The following is a 14355-nucleotide window of genomic DNA, read 5'->3' as shown; positions in this document are numbered from 1 at the left end:
TGTAAAGCAATATGATTTTGAAAGAGCCCAAACTAAGTGAGTAAAAAATAGTCTGAAACCCAATATCTAATATAAGATTGTCGGGTTTCGTTAAATCAATCAAATAGGGTTCATCCTCAATATAGAATGTTACATGAGATAAAATTATAATTATTTTTGTCATCATCTTCAATAGAGTAAATGGGTTTCCGGTAAGTATATATTTGGGTGACGCGTGGAGATGGATCGGATTCCAACATTATTGGCTTTATCTAGAAGAAATATACATGTAAACTCACGATTATGTCCTTTATGTTTTCGAAGAGAACGAGACGATGGAACATTTGTTTACCTCATGTTATATTGCAACTAGTTGGCAATTCATGAGTAAGATAAACCAAATATATGCTTTTTTGATAATAGTTTTGTTTGAATGGCATAAAGCGGCTCAATTAGGAGAAACGTATAAAGATATTGTTCACGGTTTAATCGTTTATAGGATGGTGGTGCATATGGAAAGCTCAGGACGTAGTTTAGTTCTCAAACAAAGAGATAAAAGTGGCTCAAATCTTGGATGATCTTAAATCTTTTGGTTTTTATGGTTCAAAAATAAATCAAAGCACACAAAATCTCTTTTATGGAAGGATTGGTGAGATTTCTTTATTTTTGTATATTATAATCTCTCTTGTTGTCTCGGTTGAATTTTTTTTTGCTAAAACAGGGGATTTTGCAAGAAAAAAAAAAGTGGTTTTAGATGGCTATTTCATTTAAACGATTTTAGGTAAGTTGGTATCTCAGATAGTGAATAGGTTGACACATCGCTATGTGGTCCCAGACATGTGGAACCCGCTATCTCCATGAACAATGAAATTTTGCAACCAAATCCGTAGCTTTGGACATGTGTCGTAGCCCCGTGGAACCCACTATTTGAGATAGTAGGTTCTGATAGTGCAAGTATTCCACTTTAACCTATAAGAGTTAATATGTTTGCACGCTTAGAGTTTTCTGCATCAATAAGACCCCTCAATGCTCATGACATATAGCAAGTTTTACCCCACAATGAACATGTGATGTTTACATATAGACAGTTAGCCAATGGGAGGGTTGAGTTATAATAAAAATATTAGTTTTCCTAGAAAGGATAGGAAATAATTTTATCCATTAATTTTAAAATTGAATAATTGAGATTAGATTAGAAAGGTTATCAAGTGTAAAACAAGGGTAAGGGCATGATAAGGATAACACATTTGTTGACTTTCTCTCACCACATGCAAGACACATGTCAAATTTCCTCATCATTTTAAAACGTCAATAACTTTTTTATACGACATTTTTTTTTCAAAACAATTTCACCATAAAAACGAATGTTCTTTTATCTTTTATATGAGTACCATATTACTTTATAAAAAAAAAATTCGTGGGTTTTTACAAATTGTGTTTTACCATAATTGTGTTTTACAAAATTGTGTTATACAATTATGTTTTATTTTTTCATAGTGTTTTTTGCATTGTGTTTTTTACATTGTGTTTTTGTCATTGTGTTTTTATTTTCATAGTGTTTTTTCTATTGTCTTTTTCATTGTGTTTTTTCATAGTGTTTTATTTTTCGGCGAAATTTCCGAAGACTTTTTCGGCAAGGTGGTGGCGGTGGGCGGTGGTGGTTGTAGGAGATAAGTGAAAATTTAAGTGGGTTTTTGAAATTAAATTAAGTGGGTTTTCAATATTAAGGTATTAGACAAAAATACCTTCATTCCTAGTCTTTTTAGCAAAATCAAACTTCTTATTTGATCTTTTCTCATAATATAAAAGAACAAGAAATTCAAAAAAATAAAATAAAAAATGATAAGGTGATTTTCTTTCACTTCACCAACATTGCAATGATGTGCTTTTGAGTTTTAGAGGTGAATTTGACACTATAATATATCATGTGCCGTAATCTTATCTAATGTCGATGTTGGAGGAACTGAATGCGGCAATTTTAGGCATTACGTTTGTGATACCCATGAATGAAGGCCTTATACATGGCTAACCTCTTACGCACCATGAGAGATCTAAGTAAAACTTTCAAAATCATTCAAGTGGTTTTTAAGGCCTTATACATGGCTAACCTTTTACAAATTTTGTTATTATTATAATTCATTGTTCATAACCCGCTATCTGAGATAACGGGTTCCACATGTCTTGCCACCTCACAATTTCTCAATGATATGAACTGGCCACTTAAAAAAGGTCGCTAAAGTGTCAATCCATAAATAGCAACGTGCCTACAATCACTTAAATGAAAGTGAGCCACCTAAATAAACCACTTTTTTTTTCTCATGACAAACCCCCCAATTCTAGCCCCCCCCCCCCCCCCCTCCTGAAAAAAAAGTCTCAGTTGGCCTAGCTTTTGCTTGGGTTGTTTTCTGGTTATAAAATTTGTCTTTCGAATAAAAAAAGAGTATAAAAAATTGCTAGACGTGTAACATTCAAAAACTATTAGATGATGATAACAATAAATAAACTATAATAAGTAATATATAACCCTTATATATATCATATATATCCGCAAAAAGTTTACAATTATATATGGTCGTTTTTCCTTCTTGATTGGTGCTCATTATATCTATTTCAAGACATTATCCATCTTGTTGATCTTACTCGATCTTTTTCACGTTACAAACCTAACCGACTTGTGGTCATTTAATTTCCGTGGCGTTTTTAACTAAACCAATGTCTCTTTCACTTTAATGACTAGATTCTATATTCAGGAGGTGAGTTCTCTTTTCAAGATTTCAAGATTCGACTTGTTTCGTAAAGTTTTCTTGTGAAGCTATAATTGGAACATCCTCTTTTCCCATACTAATCTGTTCGAAATCCGAAAATGGAAACAACAAGTAAGTGATGTGTTGTACTTAGCTGAGTTTGTGATAAGACTGTCAAATGCATTGTATTTCACTCAGGTAAGTCCATTATTGAATTCCAACATTATTAAGATTATTCAAATTAAATTGGCTTCTTTGAATAAGCATTTAATTATTATGACTGCATCTTATTAATATACTATTAATGGCAAATTTAATTTGATTTAATGTTCTTCAAGTGACACAGTTTATCATACAATCATACCCTTATCCAAGTGAGCCCCATTCTTTGAATTTTAAAGTCAGACTATAATCAGGTTGGGTTAATTACAATTTTTTATCCTTCATTATTTCTATACAAAAAGTTGTTTTTTCCCAAAAATAAGCTCTGATTATATAATGCATACACAAGAAATTTTCTCATAGGGTCGGAAATTTTCTCAGTGACTATCACGATATACTCATATATAGGGATCAATCGGGATTTTTACACTATAATAGTACTAAAAGATATTATACGAGACGTACGACAACCGTACCGCAAGGGTAGATCCGCCCTTAATATTATGATGATTAACAATACATGAGGGAATGGAAGTTTATGATCTAGCCATTGACACACACCCTCACTCAATATCCAAGTATTAGATTTGAACTCAATATCCAAGTTTAGCTAGTAGAAAGATTTGATATTTATTTAGTGTCTTAAAAGTGTGCCATCAAACACCAAATTTGAAGTGATTAATATTATTAGCTAGGCTGGCTTCTTACTTTAAAAGCAGCTGAGAAATAATGAAGGGGAGACTTTCCTTACATTGGCTATTATGTTTACAACAACTTATTGCAAAAGTTTGGGTTATTGTAGGGCTATTTTCTGGTGAACTAATTAAGGCAAGTGAGAAAGTTTGGTTTGGTTGGGGTTTTTGCCATTCTAGCCTTCGCTTTTCCACGTGTTTAGCTTGTCATTATCATTTTTCATGGTTAGATGTCGATCTTTCATGTGCATTATCTTAACCTTTGGTATTCATGGTCGACCCCACTCTAACAAGACGTACGCTTAAGCTTTAACCCGTCTTTCCCTTGCATTTTGTCATGGATAAACGATGGCATCATGTGTGCATCTACTTATCCTTGGTTATTATTCACTATTTTCGCATCAATATTTTTTAGTTTGTTCATAATGGATCATTTTATGAACTGATCAAGGCTTGGGTACACGCATATATCATCCAAGACATGATTTTAAGGGTACCAATAGAGGTTTTTGCCACTTCTATTTCGGTTGCATAAGATAATTTGCGATTAAAATAACATTCACAAGTGCTAATTAGTTTTCCTAGTATCGGGTGTTTTCTCTTTTGATCTTCAAGGAGATGTGAAAGTAGTGAATTTGAGTCAAGTTATTCATGTTATGACTTGTGTTAGTAAGCATATATATTATTATGAACTTTTGTCACACACTAGGAAACTTGGCCTCACATCCTATCTTAAGGAAGTGTGTGAGTTCTGAAAGTTTGGACCCACCTACACTTTCAAAGCCTGTTTTCCAAAATCTGACTTTATGTATAAACCTTTTTACCATAAAGCCAAGTTTCATTGTCGACATTCATACGATCTATATTTTGACAAGCATGTACGTAGAGCACGCGGGAATGAGTGGAATCTCTAGACGATTGTGTGAAGTTACTTTTAGAACACGAACGATACCGCCATTAACACTGAGGTGAAAAGGCATTAAAATCCTCAATTTTTAAGTCACTTCCATCAAAAAGTAATTAAAATGGAACCGTTAAAACCACGATGTTGACATGGTTTATTAGGCCAAACTATGCACAAAATGTGTATACCCAAACTTTTGAATAATCCAAGAAAAAGCAAGAGAAATTTACAAAGCCTTTAATCATATATCTCTATATATATAGAAAACAAAAAAACAAAAAAAATATTGTACCTTGGAGCAAACCAAATAGTATTAAACTAGTTGTGTACCATATATCCATCAACCTTTAATTTGTTGATAAGACAAAGTAAATAATAGATTGAAAATTTACATGATGAATCATATTATGACCTGATGGAAGGCATCACTTGGTAGTGACCCCATTGGGTAGATATTGAAATCTGATTCATTATTGACTTGTACATCATGCATATGATGTTGCCATTGACCCACACACTTTTCTTCAGATTTGACATTGAGTTGAAACATATCCCCTTCAAATGCCATGGCTTGAAACCTTGTGTTCATGTTTGAACTATTGGTGGTACTTGAACTATTGGTGCCTTGATCATTGATCATGAATGAATTTGCGGTCACTTTCGACCCCGAATTATCAAAAAACTCACCACTTTGATGATCCAAACTTGCTAAATTTGGTAATGAGGTTTCATAGTTTGTTTGGTAACATTGAGCTAATAGATTTGAGTTGTAGCTCGATAGATCAAATCCCGATTGAAGTCCAACCAAGAAAAATGGATCGCGTATAGAACGGTTCTCCATTAATGATGATGATAACATTAGTCCATCATTGTTGATATTGAAAGAATTCATTAATTCAACTTCCACCGGCATTGATGATGAAGAACTAGCTAACTCAATCCTTTTGTCTTTAACATACGCGTTACTTGTAATCGGCTTGTGGGTGTTCGGATCAATCCCTTGTTTCATTAGTTTCTTCTTCAAGCACGAGTTCCAGTAGTTTTTGATCTCGTTATCTGTTCTTCCAGGCAACTGAGCAGCAATTTGAGCCCATCTGGATACATATATACCAAATTTAGAAAAAAATCAACAAAAATGTACACTATTTCGTTTAATTGAATAATTGAATGTTTCTTAAGTGAAATTATATTACCTGTTGCCAAGAACTTGATGAAGATCAAGTATAATATTTTCTTCTTGTTGTGAAAATGTTCCTCTTTTAAGATCAGGCCTCAAATAATTTATCCAACGAAGCCTGCAACTCTTACCGCATCTTTGCAATCCTGCTTTTTGTTCGAGATTCAAATATAAGTCATAAATTTTCAAACTTTCTCTAGGTAAACATCTTTGTTGACAATTCAAAAAAAAATAATAATAATAACTTTATATGTATATTCTCAAAGAATAGCAGCAAACTGCAATTTGCATTACAGGAGAGAAAGCAGAAAGATGTGTGTGTGTGTGTATATATATAGAGAGAGAGAGAGAGAGACCAGCATGTTTAGGGACAGAACTCCAGCAACCAACACCAAATCTTGTAATGTATTTTAGAAGTTTTTCATCTTCTTCAGGAGACCATAAACCTTTATTAAGCTTTTGTTTCACATAAGATGAATGGCGGCAACCCATGAGAGTGTGTGTTAAGAGGAGAAGTTGCTTGCTGTTATTATCACTACAAATATATAAACAAGCAAAGGGGGCAGGGTGATATATATGGGATATGTAGTCCTTTTTTTAAAAAAAATATAATATTTGGTTTGTAAAGGTTGCGTCTTTTTTTGAAGTGACAAATCAATAATTATAAATTTAAAAAAGATAAACAAAATAATATTTTTTCTAGAATTATTTTATGACAAATTAAGAAATAACAAATATAAAGAAAATCATACTTAGAATTGAAGTTAAAGAAGAAAGAAAGAAAGAAAAAAGAATCAAGTGGGATTGAAGCAAAAATTTAAGATTTTGCGTTCGAATGGATTAGATTTCAAGATATCTTTGTCTCTCTAATTTTAATTATTTTTCCATAAAAATCCAAATTAATAAAGATAATTATCTCTTAATTATTGATGTTATCTACAATTTATCAGAACTTAAATACGTATCTCAGGATATTTTTAAGGATACGGTATGTTAGGGACATGTTATTCTAAAAATCATGAGAAGAATGAAAATTATTCATAGCAAAAAAAAAAAATAATATAAAATAAAAAATTAATTAAAAAAATCATAACTTAAAACTTAATAAAAAAATAAAAAAAACAAAAACACAAAAATGTTTCTACTGTCTTCTTTGATCTTAAAAAAAAAGACACGATATTGAGGAAGAAGATCATTGTATCTTTTTATTTTTCATTGTGTGTTTTTAATCTAGCTAGTTCATCATTGATTGTGTTGTTATTTCCTTGACATTGTGTCTTTTTTTTTCTTGATATTATTTTATAATAGTCAACATTGTGTTATATTTTGTTTGACATTGTGTTATACTTTGCGATCTATTGTGTCTTTTTGCAAAAATTTTAAACACCTATGTCTTACACATAGTGTGAAGCTTGCTTTTACATAATTTAAGATTTTGCAGATTCATTTGTAGTCTTTGGAGAAGATGAGTTGTTCATGAGCCACGTTTAGCACCGTATAGTCATTTATGTCCGGTGATTTCGGTTTCTTAATTTATTTTGTTATTTTAGTTTAATTGTTAAAAGTGTAATTGTATATTTAAGTGTTAGGACCATCAAATTAGATCCTAGTTTTTAAATTGTTAAATAGTCAATTTCAACCCCGTCTTCTAAGTGCTCATTACATGCTTTAAATTTTTAACATTAAGAACAATGTCAACCTCAAGTTTGGGATGGGGGGAAATTGAAAATTTTATAGCCTAATAGTAGCTCGAGGGTGCTTAAAAACCAAAATTGTTAACTGTTGATTACTGTTATTAATTCCAAGTTAGATATTTTTGGTCACGGTCGGTTTTTGATAGTTTCCTGTAAGGCCCCGGTCCCGGTGCCCTATTTTGGACGTTGAATTTATTCATAAACACAGTTCTAAATATCAGAGTTCATTAAAACTTTTCGCGGAATATAAAACTTCACCCATATATTACATAGCATGCCAAACCTTGTCTTAACATCATTCAAATTTGTCTTTCAGAGTAAAAACATAATTAAATATAGCATAACATTCTTCTCAAGATACCACTATCTTTAGTCCAATGCCATGTATCTTTATTCAAGTGATCTGCCTTAGCCTATTCACTTGTGTGCATACTAAAAGTCAGTTACGCTGAGCGAGTTCTAGTTAATCAGGCAACATACAATACATTCATAGCTGACTTTTAGTATGCACGCAGGTGAATAGATTGAAGCAGATTGCTTGAGAGAGGGACACATGGTAGGATTGAAGGAACTGGCATCCAGAGAAGTTTTGTCATGATGTTTTAAATATACCATTTGTGTTACGTTTTTAAGACAAGTATCGAATGTTTGTAATGAATGGTTGAGTATTATAATTATTCCGCGAAAGTTTTAACTCTGATATTTAGAACTGTGTTTATGAGTAAATCCAACGCTAATGTAGGACACCGGGAACGTGGCCTTACAACTTTGGATAATAATAAATAAGGAATTTCGTTTATTTAATAGTGTGTTATTATTTAGTTAAGTTAGATAAAAATGATAAAGTGTTGGCTTGGTCAATAAAAGATGGAAAAAGGGAAGTGGATGAGCCTTAGGTCCACGGGCTTAAGAGTATATAAACCCCTTAAACCTCCCTAAAACCCTAAAATCCTTATTTCCATCAACCTTGCCTCCATAACACACTCAGAAACACACACAAACACTCTCATCGTTTCGGACCTAGATCCGAGCTGAAGAAAGGTTGGGTTCGTGTTCAACATCATTAAACAACAAGCTAAAAACGTCTAGATTCACGTATTGAATCCAAGCCGAAGCAAAACCAAACCCAAAAGGTATGTTTTAGATTAAAGGTTGAGTTTTTGAGGTCGGTTTGCCCTAAGATTTGATACTAAGGCAAATCGGGCATTATTATGCAAGAAAAGTATAAACCTGGATGTAAACGAGATGTTTGGAATGAAATGGGACAAACAGGTAACGTTTGAAACAAGTTAGTGTAAGGAAGCAATATGGTTAAAGTCTTAAGCTCATTTATTATGCAAAACGGGCAAAACGAGTCGAAGAGAAAGGCTGGAAAATGATGAGAATAAAATCATATTCAAACAAAATGTAATCGAATCGAATTGACAAAGTAATTGAATCGAGTGGGCGAAGTAGTTAAATTGAATAGGCAAAGTAGTTGAATCTAATGGGCAAAGTAATCGAAACGAATGGACAAAGTAATTGAATCAAATGGGCCAAGTAAACGAATCGAATGGGCAAAGTAATCTAATCGAATGGACAAAGTAATCGAATCGAATTTGATTCGATTAGAATCTGTCATTCGATTAGAATCTGCCATTCGATTAGAATTTGTCATTCGATTAGAATTTCCATTCGATTAGAATTTTCATTTGATTAGTTCAAACTTAAGTTTCTGATAAATTTTTAGTAAATGTCTGTTAATTAAAATAAAATTTAAAGGTTACTTCATAATGTTAGAATAACTTGCTTAATTAATCACTTTATTCTAAAATCAAATCATTGCTAGTGTGATAAGCACTCTTAATTGGTTACTTCATAATGTTAGAAATTAATTGAATGTTACACTGATCACATACTTCTCATGGTTCGACACCCTACTTGCTCTAACTAGTTTAAGATTATTGAACTTTATACGATCCAAGATCTAGCGGCTAACCCGATACATCAACACGAGATTGATACTTTAAATAATACTTTATTGATAAACTACATTATGGTGAAAAATAAATTATGGAGAGGATAACTTATAACTTAGATCTCTCTCTTTTTAATTATGAACATGAGCTACTTATTTATAGGCCATCAGCTCCATTCGTTAAGTTAGCCTCATTTGTTATGTTCTAGTAACGAATGAGACACCATTCGTTATGCCTTTATAACGAATGGTAATAACTTAACGAATAGCCTAGTTAACTAACGATTGGACCCATTCACTATACAAACCATAGCGAATGGTCATTTTGCAATAAATAAACATACTAGACTATCTATAACTTATTCGATTGCTACGGACACCAAAATCGTGCACTAACAAAGGTTATCATGACACTTGATTATTATTGTTTTTGACGACTAGATCACGGCAATCTAGCATCAATAACACATGATTTATAAACCGACCCCATCCATTTTATTTAACATGTAATATAGTATGTAAACGGCTTATATAATATTATATCAGTCCAGTCCAAATTTTGGTTTAATTATATACTTTTTTAATTATATATATATATATATATATAAATAAGGGAAAGTTAACGTACAAATTAAATTAACGTACTAGCTGTGAGAATCAAATAGTGTAAGTATGTAATTACATCGTAGTGTAATTAAACTATGTTGTATATATAATTACAATATTTAATTCTAAGAGTTAACACGTTAATTTGATTTGTATTTGAACCAACATATATATATATGTGTGTGTGTGTGTGTGTGATTGATTTCTTTTGAGAACCACTTTGAGATTTAAGAACTGAACGTAGAAAAAAATATGTAATACGTAAGTGTTAGTAACGTAAAAAAATTACAGTATTTTTTTAAATACCGAATCTACTTATTACACATGTGTAACTAACATTTAAACTTGTGTAATTATTAAAAATCTTTATTCTTTCTCCTAATAAATTTTTTAATCAAATTTATTATTAGCCACATATTCAATACTTATTTAATTGATTGTGTGATAATATTGAGTTCTTAAATTTCTTACAACTCATTAAGTTCTCAAAAAAATCCTTCCTATACACACACACATATATATATATATATATATATATATATTGATACAATATATGATTATACTAAATCACATTTTAATTAGACCCAATTACAAATTTTGTCCTTTAAAAAAAGCCAAATTACGGTTCGTGTCCTTTTTTTAGTTTCCTTGCAGGCGGTGTACTTTAAACATTTTTTTCCTACAAGTTTTGTCCTTTACGCTAACTGGGTTAGAAAAAGTCAGTTAAATACCCTCATGCGAGGCGCATGTGAGGGTATATTGGTCTTTTCAACGAGATGATTCAAATATATTATTGTAAAAAAAATAATATATATTAAAGATATATTCTCTCTCTCTCTTCTCGTCTTCTTTCTCTCTCTCTACTCTTTCTACTCCTCTCACTTGTACAGTACCCAAATTTTGAAGATACCGAGCTTGTGGATGAGTTTGATTTGATCAATCGGCGGCTGTTCTTCAACCATTGTGATCGGATATTGGATTAGATGAAGATGAAGTTAGGGTTTAAGGCCATGACTCAGATCCACCACCACCACGATTTTCCGGCGATAAAGGAAACCGCCGTGGGTATTCAGTGGTCTTGAGAGTGGATATAGGGTTCCGACGATAAAGGAAACCGAAAACGGCGATGCAGCCACATGATAACATGTGACGTAACCCAGATCTGAGTGCCGGAAAGGGAATTGTGATTGGCGTTGTCATGGGAATCCAGATCTTGTGTCGTCGTTGTTAAGTGTGGTTGTAGCGGCGGTTGTTAAGTCTATGACAATGGTGACGGTGGGTGTAGGGTTTAGATTTGGGGATGAGGATGTTGGTAAGTGTGGTGATGAACCAGTGGGCCTGACGGTGGGGGCAGGTGGGGGTGATGATGGCTGATGGTAAGTAGGAGGCGGCGGCGGAGATTAGTCGATCGATGAACATGAGTTGTGTTGTAAGAGGACAGAGATTGGGTGGACGGTGGTGGAATGGTGGTTTCAGATCTGCTTTGTGCTCGCCGGAAAATCAAGATCTCCGGCTCGCTGGTAGTGGTTGCCGGAGGTTGGATGGGGGCAGGTGTGGGGGTGGCTGGTGGTGGTGGTGGTGGTGGGTTATTAAGAAAGAAAAAGAAACAGGGAGAGAGAGTAGAGTTTGATAGAAGAGAAAGAAAGAGTTTTTATCTTTTTTTATTATGTATAGACGAAAAGACAAAAATGCCCTCACATGTGCCTCACGTGATGGGATTTAACTGACTTTTTCTAACCCGGTTAGCGTAAAGGACAAAACTTGTAGGAAAAAAATGTTTAAAGTACACCGCCTGCAAGGAAACTAAAAAAAGGACACGAACCGTAATTTGGCTTTTTTTAAAGGACAAAATTTGTAATTGGGTCTTTTAATTATTAAAAAGAGCATACATGGACCTATCACATAAATGAGTGAATTGCTAGGTGTCCATATTTCCATGCAAGCTTAATTTCCTCTGCAGCCCTACCATCTTGGTTGGATTCCTTCTTGAAACATCTTATTTCATGTTATCTTATATTTTTATTACTTATATGAAACACTATAACTTAATTTAGAACTCATATTTTTGTGTTACTAACAAAGATGAAAATTAACCAATAATCAAATAATATCTTTGTATGTTGATACGTGGTAGAAGGTTGGAGATGGAGGTGACTTATTTTTTAATTTAAAATAAAGCAGGGTACATATGATTGTTATTAAAAGTATTTTTATAAAAACTGATAAAATTTGGTGGCTATTGTACTTGTATCGAGTCGGTTTCTAAACTGAGAAACTAACGGGAGTGCTATACAATATATCATGAGGGGACGGAACAAACTATCATAAACAAGTGCGAGAAGTAAATTGTTGTCGTCGTCGCATCACCCGAATTTTTTACTAGTTTCTCACTACTAGAAAAAAGGCCTTCCTTGACATGTGCAAAATGACACGCGTCGATTTATGACGCGCAATTATGCGAGTCATTAAAAAAATGTCATAAATTTTGTAAAATTGAAGATCTATGACACTCGTTTTTAAAAAATGTCATAACTTGCCAAAAAAAGATGTGCGTGCCATTATCTTTCCGTCTAAATTAAAAGCTTATTCTCGTGCCAATATATGCGTGTCAAAAACCTTTGACCAAGTTTGACCAATAAAATAATAATAATAAAATTAGTATGACTACCAATAAACCTTAACATACATGAAGTCATAAACCTTAACATATACACATACCACACACACGCACCATACTCATAAACGGCCATCACCACCACGAACGAATTCCGGCCACCACCACGAACCAACGCCAACCACCACCACGAACGCCGGCCATCACACCGAACACCACCAGTCACGAACGGCGGCCACCACCACGACCTTCTGCCTGATTTTTTGAAGAATTGAAGCAAAACTTTGAGTTTATTGAAGGAATTATTGAAGGATTTCATCTTCTTTGAGGTAGATTTCTTCAATTTTATCTTATTCTACCATTAATTGGCTAGGGTTTAACAATAGAGTGTTAAGTTATTTCTGAAACATAATTTTTTTAGTTTTATAAATGTCGGATGCTAAAGCATAATTGATAGTTCATATGAATTTTTGGTCTTAGGGTTACAATTGACAGTGAAATCTCCTAATTTTGAAACATAATTGAACCATTATATAATAAACGGTTACTCCAAATGTTGAATTTTGAAACGTATATTATATTGTACAGAAGAAATATAGTATAAGGTTAGAGCTTAGAGATACAAAGCTTATTTACTTATCGAGCCCGAGCTAAATGGGAAGCTCGCCGAGCCTTAACTAGCAATGTGTTTTATAATTAATAAAAAATGTATATAAATTAATTACTATGTAATAAATGACACGAGCCCGATCTTGAAAAAATAACCCATGAGTCGAGCTATGATTAAATTTTAGAAATGATTCGGATACGCTTGGGTGTGTTTAATTTTATTTTATTTTATTTCTTGGCTATGATGAAATTTTAGAAATGATTCGGATACGCTTTTAATATAATTGCGTGTTAGTAACTAATATTTTCTTTGAATAAGTTTGAAACAGGTTGTTTGGTGATATGGATTCGAATTCAAGTTCCGATCATGAAGAATGTTCCAAATCACAAAGAGGTCCAACTGTAAATTCTAAACCTAGTAGAGGGAAAGTTCTTGTTAAGTACAATAAAAAAGGGTTCCCGGTTGGAGAAGGAGCAAAAACACTTACAACTTTTGAGGGGATGGTAGCAAGAAATTTGGTTCCTATAGTTTATGTTGGTTGGCCGGATATTGGTGCGGATACAAAGCAAGAGCTATGGGAATATGTTTTAGTAAGCCTCACTTCTTATCTTAACTACAAATTATATTTTATTACTGTTGTAAATAATATTGTTTTCATGTTATGCTTTAGGAACATTTCATAGTTGACCCAAAGAGCAGGAAAAACGTTCTCCAGTCAATTGGGAGCAAATGGAGAAACTTCAAACATCATTTATACAAGAGTTTCATTATGGATCATAAAGATAACCCGGAGTCGGAGAATTTACTCAACCCACCTCCCGCGTATCCTTCCGTGACAAAAGAGCATTGGAAAATTTTTGTAGCGCAAAGACTTTCAAAGAAGTGGCAGGTTCGTTAAACTTTCAAAAATATATTTACTTATTTGTTTTAGAAACATGCATGACACTTTAAAGTTTTTAATGCAGGAACAAAGTACGAAAGGTAAAGAAGTGCGTGCAAATAATATATATAATCATCGTTTAAGTAGAAAGGGATATGTTGGACTCGATGTTGATATTGTATGTAATAAAATAATCAAATAATTAACTTGTATTTTTTTGTGTTAATCCACCTTTGTTGTTTAGATGCAAGAAACCGGAATGAAGGAAGACGATATTGATAGATCTTCGTTGTGAAATAAAGCAAGAAAACGGAAAATAGGAGGTTTCGACTCAAA

The 14355-nt window shown here is 33.0% G+C and overlaps 1 protein-coding gene and 1 pseudogene across 2 annotated transcripts; one reads left to right on the top strand and one right to left on the bottom strand.

Moving 5' to 3' along the window:
• Positions 1-4881: 4881 nt before the first annotated feature.
• LOC143560692 (transcription factor MYB86 pseudogene) lies at positions 4882-6174 on the bottom strand (annotated as a pseudogene). The gene is made up of 3 exons (XR_013140170.1): positions 6015-6174; positions 5675-5804; positions 4882-5575 (listed from the first exon to the last, which is right to left on the bottom strand). The product of XR_013140170.1 is annotated as a transcription factor MYB86 pseudogene (transcript).
• Positions 6175-11332: 5158 nt separating this feature from the next.
• Positions 11333-14314, top strand: LOC143560691 (uncharacterized). The gene is made up of 5 exons (XM_077048938.1): positions 11333-11466; positions 13468-13729; positions 13810-14028; positions 14105-14197; positions 14264-14314. The coding sequence occupies exons 1-5, from the start codon at positions 11333-11335 to the stop codon at positions 14312-14314; spliced, it is 759 nt and encodes a 252-aa protein (XP_076905053.1).
• The last annotated feature ends 41 nt before the right edge of the window (positions 14315-14355 follow it).

This window comes from Bidens hawaiensis, unplaced genomic scaffold (genome assembly GCF_021521415.1).
Source record: "Bidens hawaiensis isolate Kalapana, Puna unplaced genomic scaffold, B.hawaiensis_p1.1 tig00020425_1, whole genome shotgun sequence".
Taxonomy (NCBI): domain Eukaryota; kingdom Viridiplantae; phylum Streptophyta; class Magnoliopsida; order Asterales; family Asteraceae; genus Bidens; species Bidens hawaiensis.
Note: the sequence above shows the minus strand (reverse complement) of the source record. Positions and strands in the feature narration are given on the sequence as shown.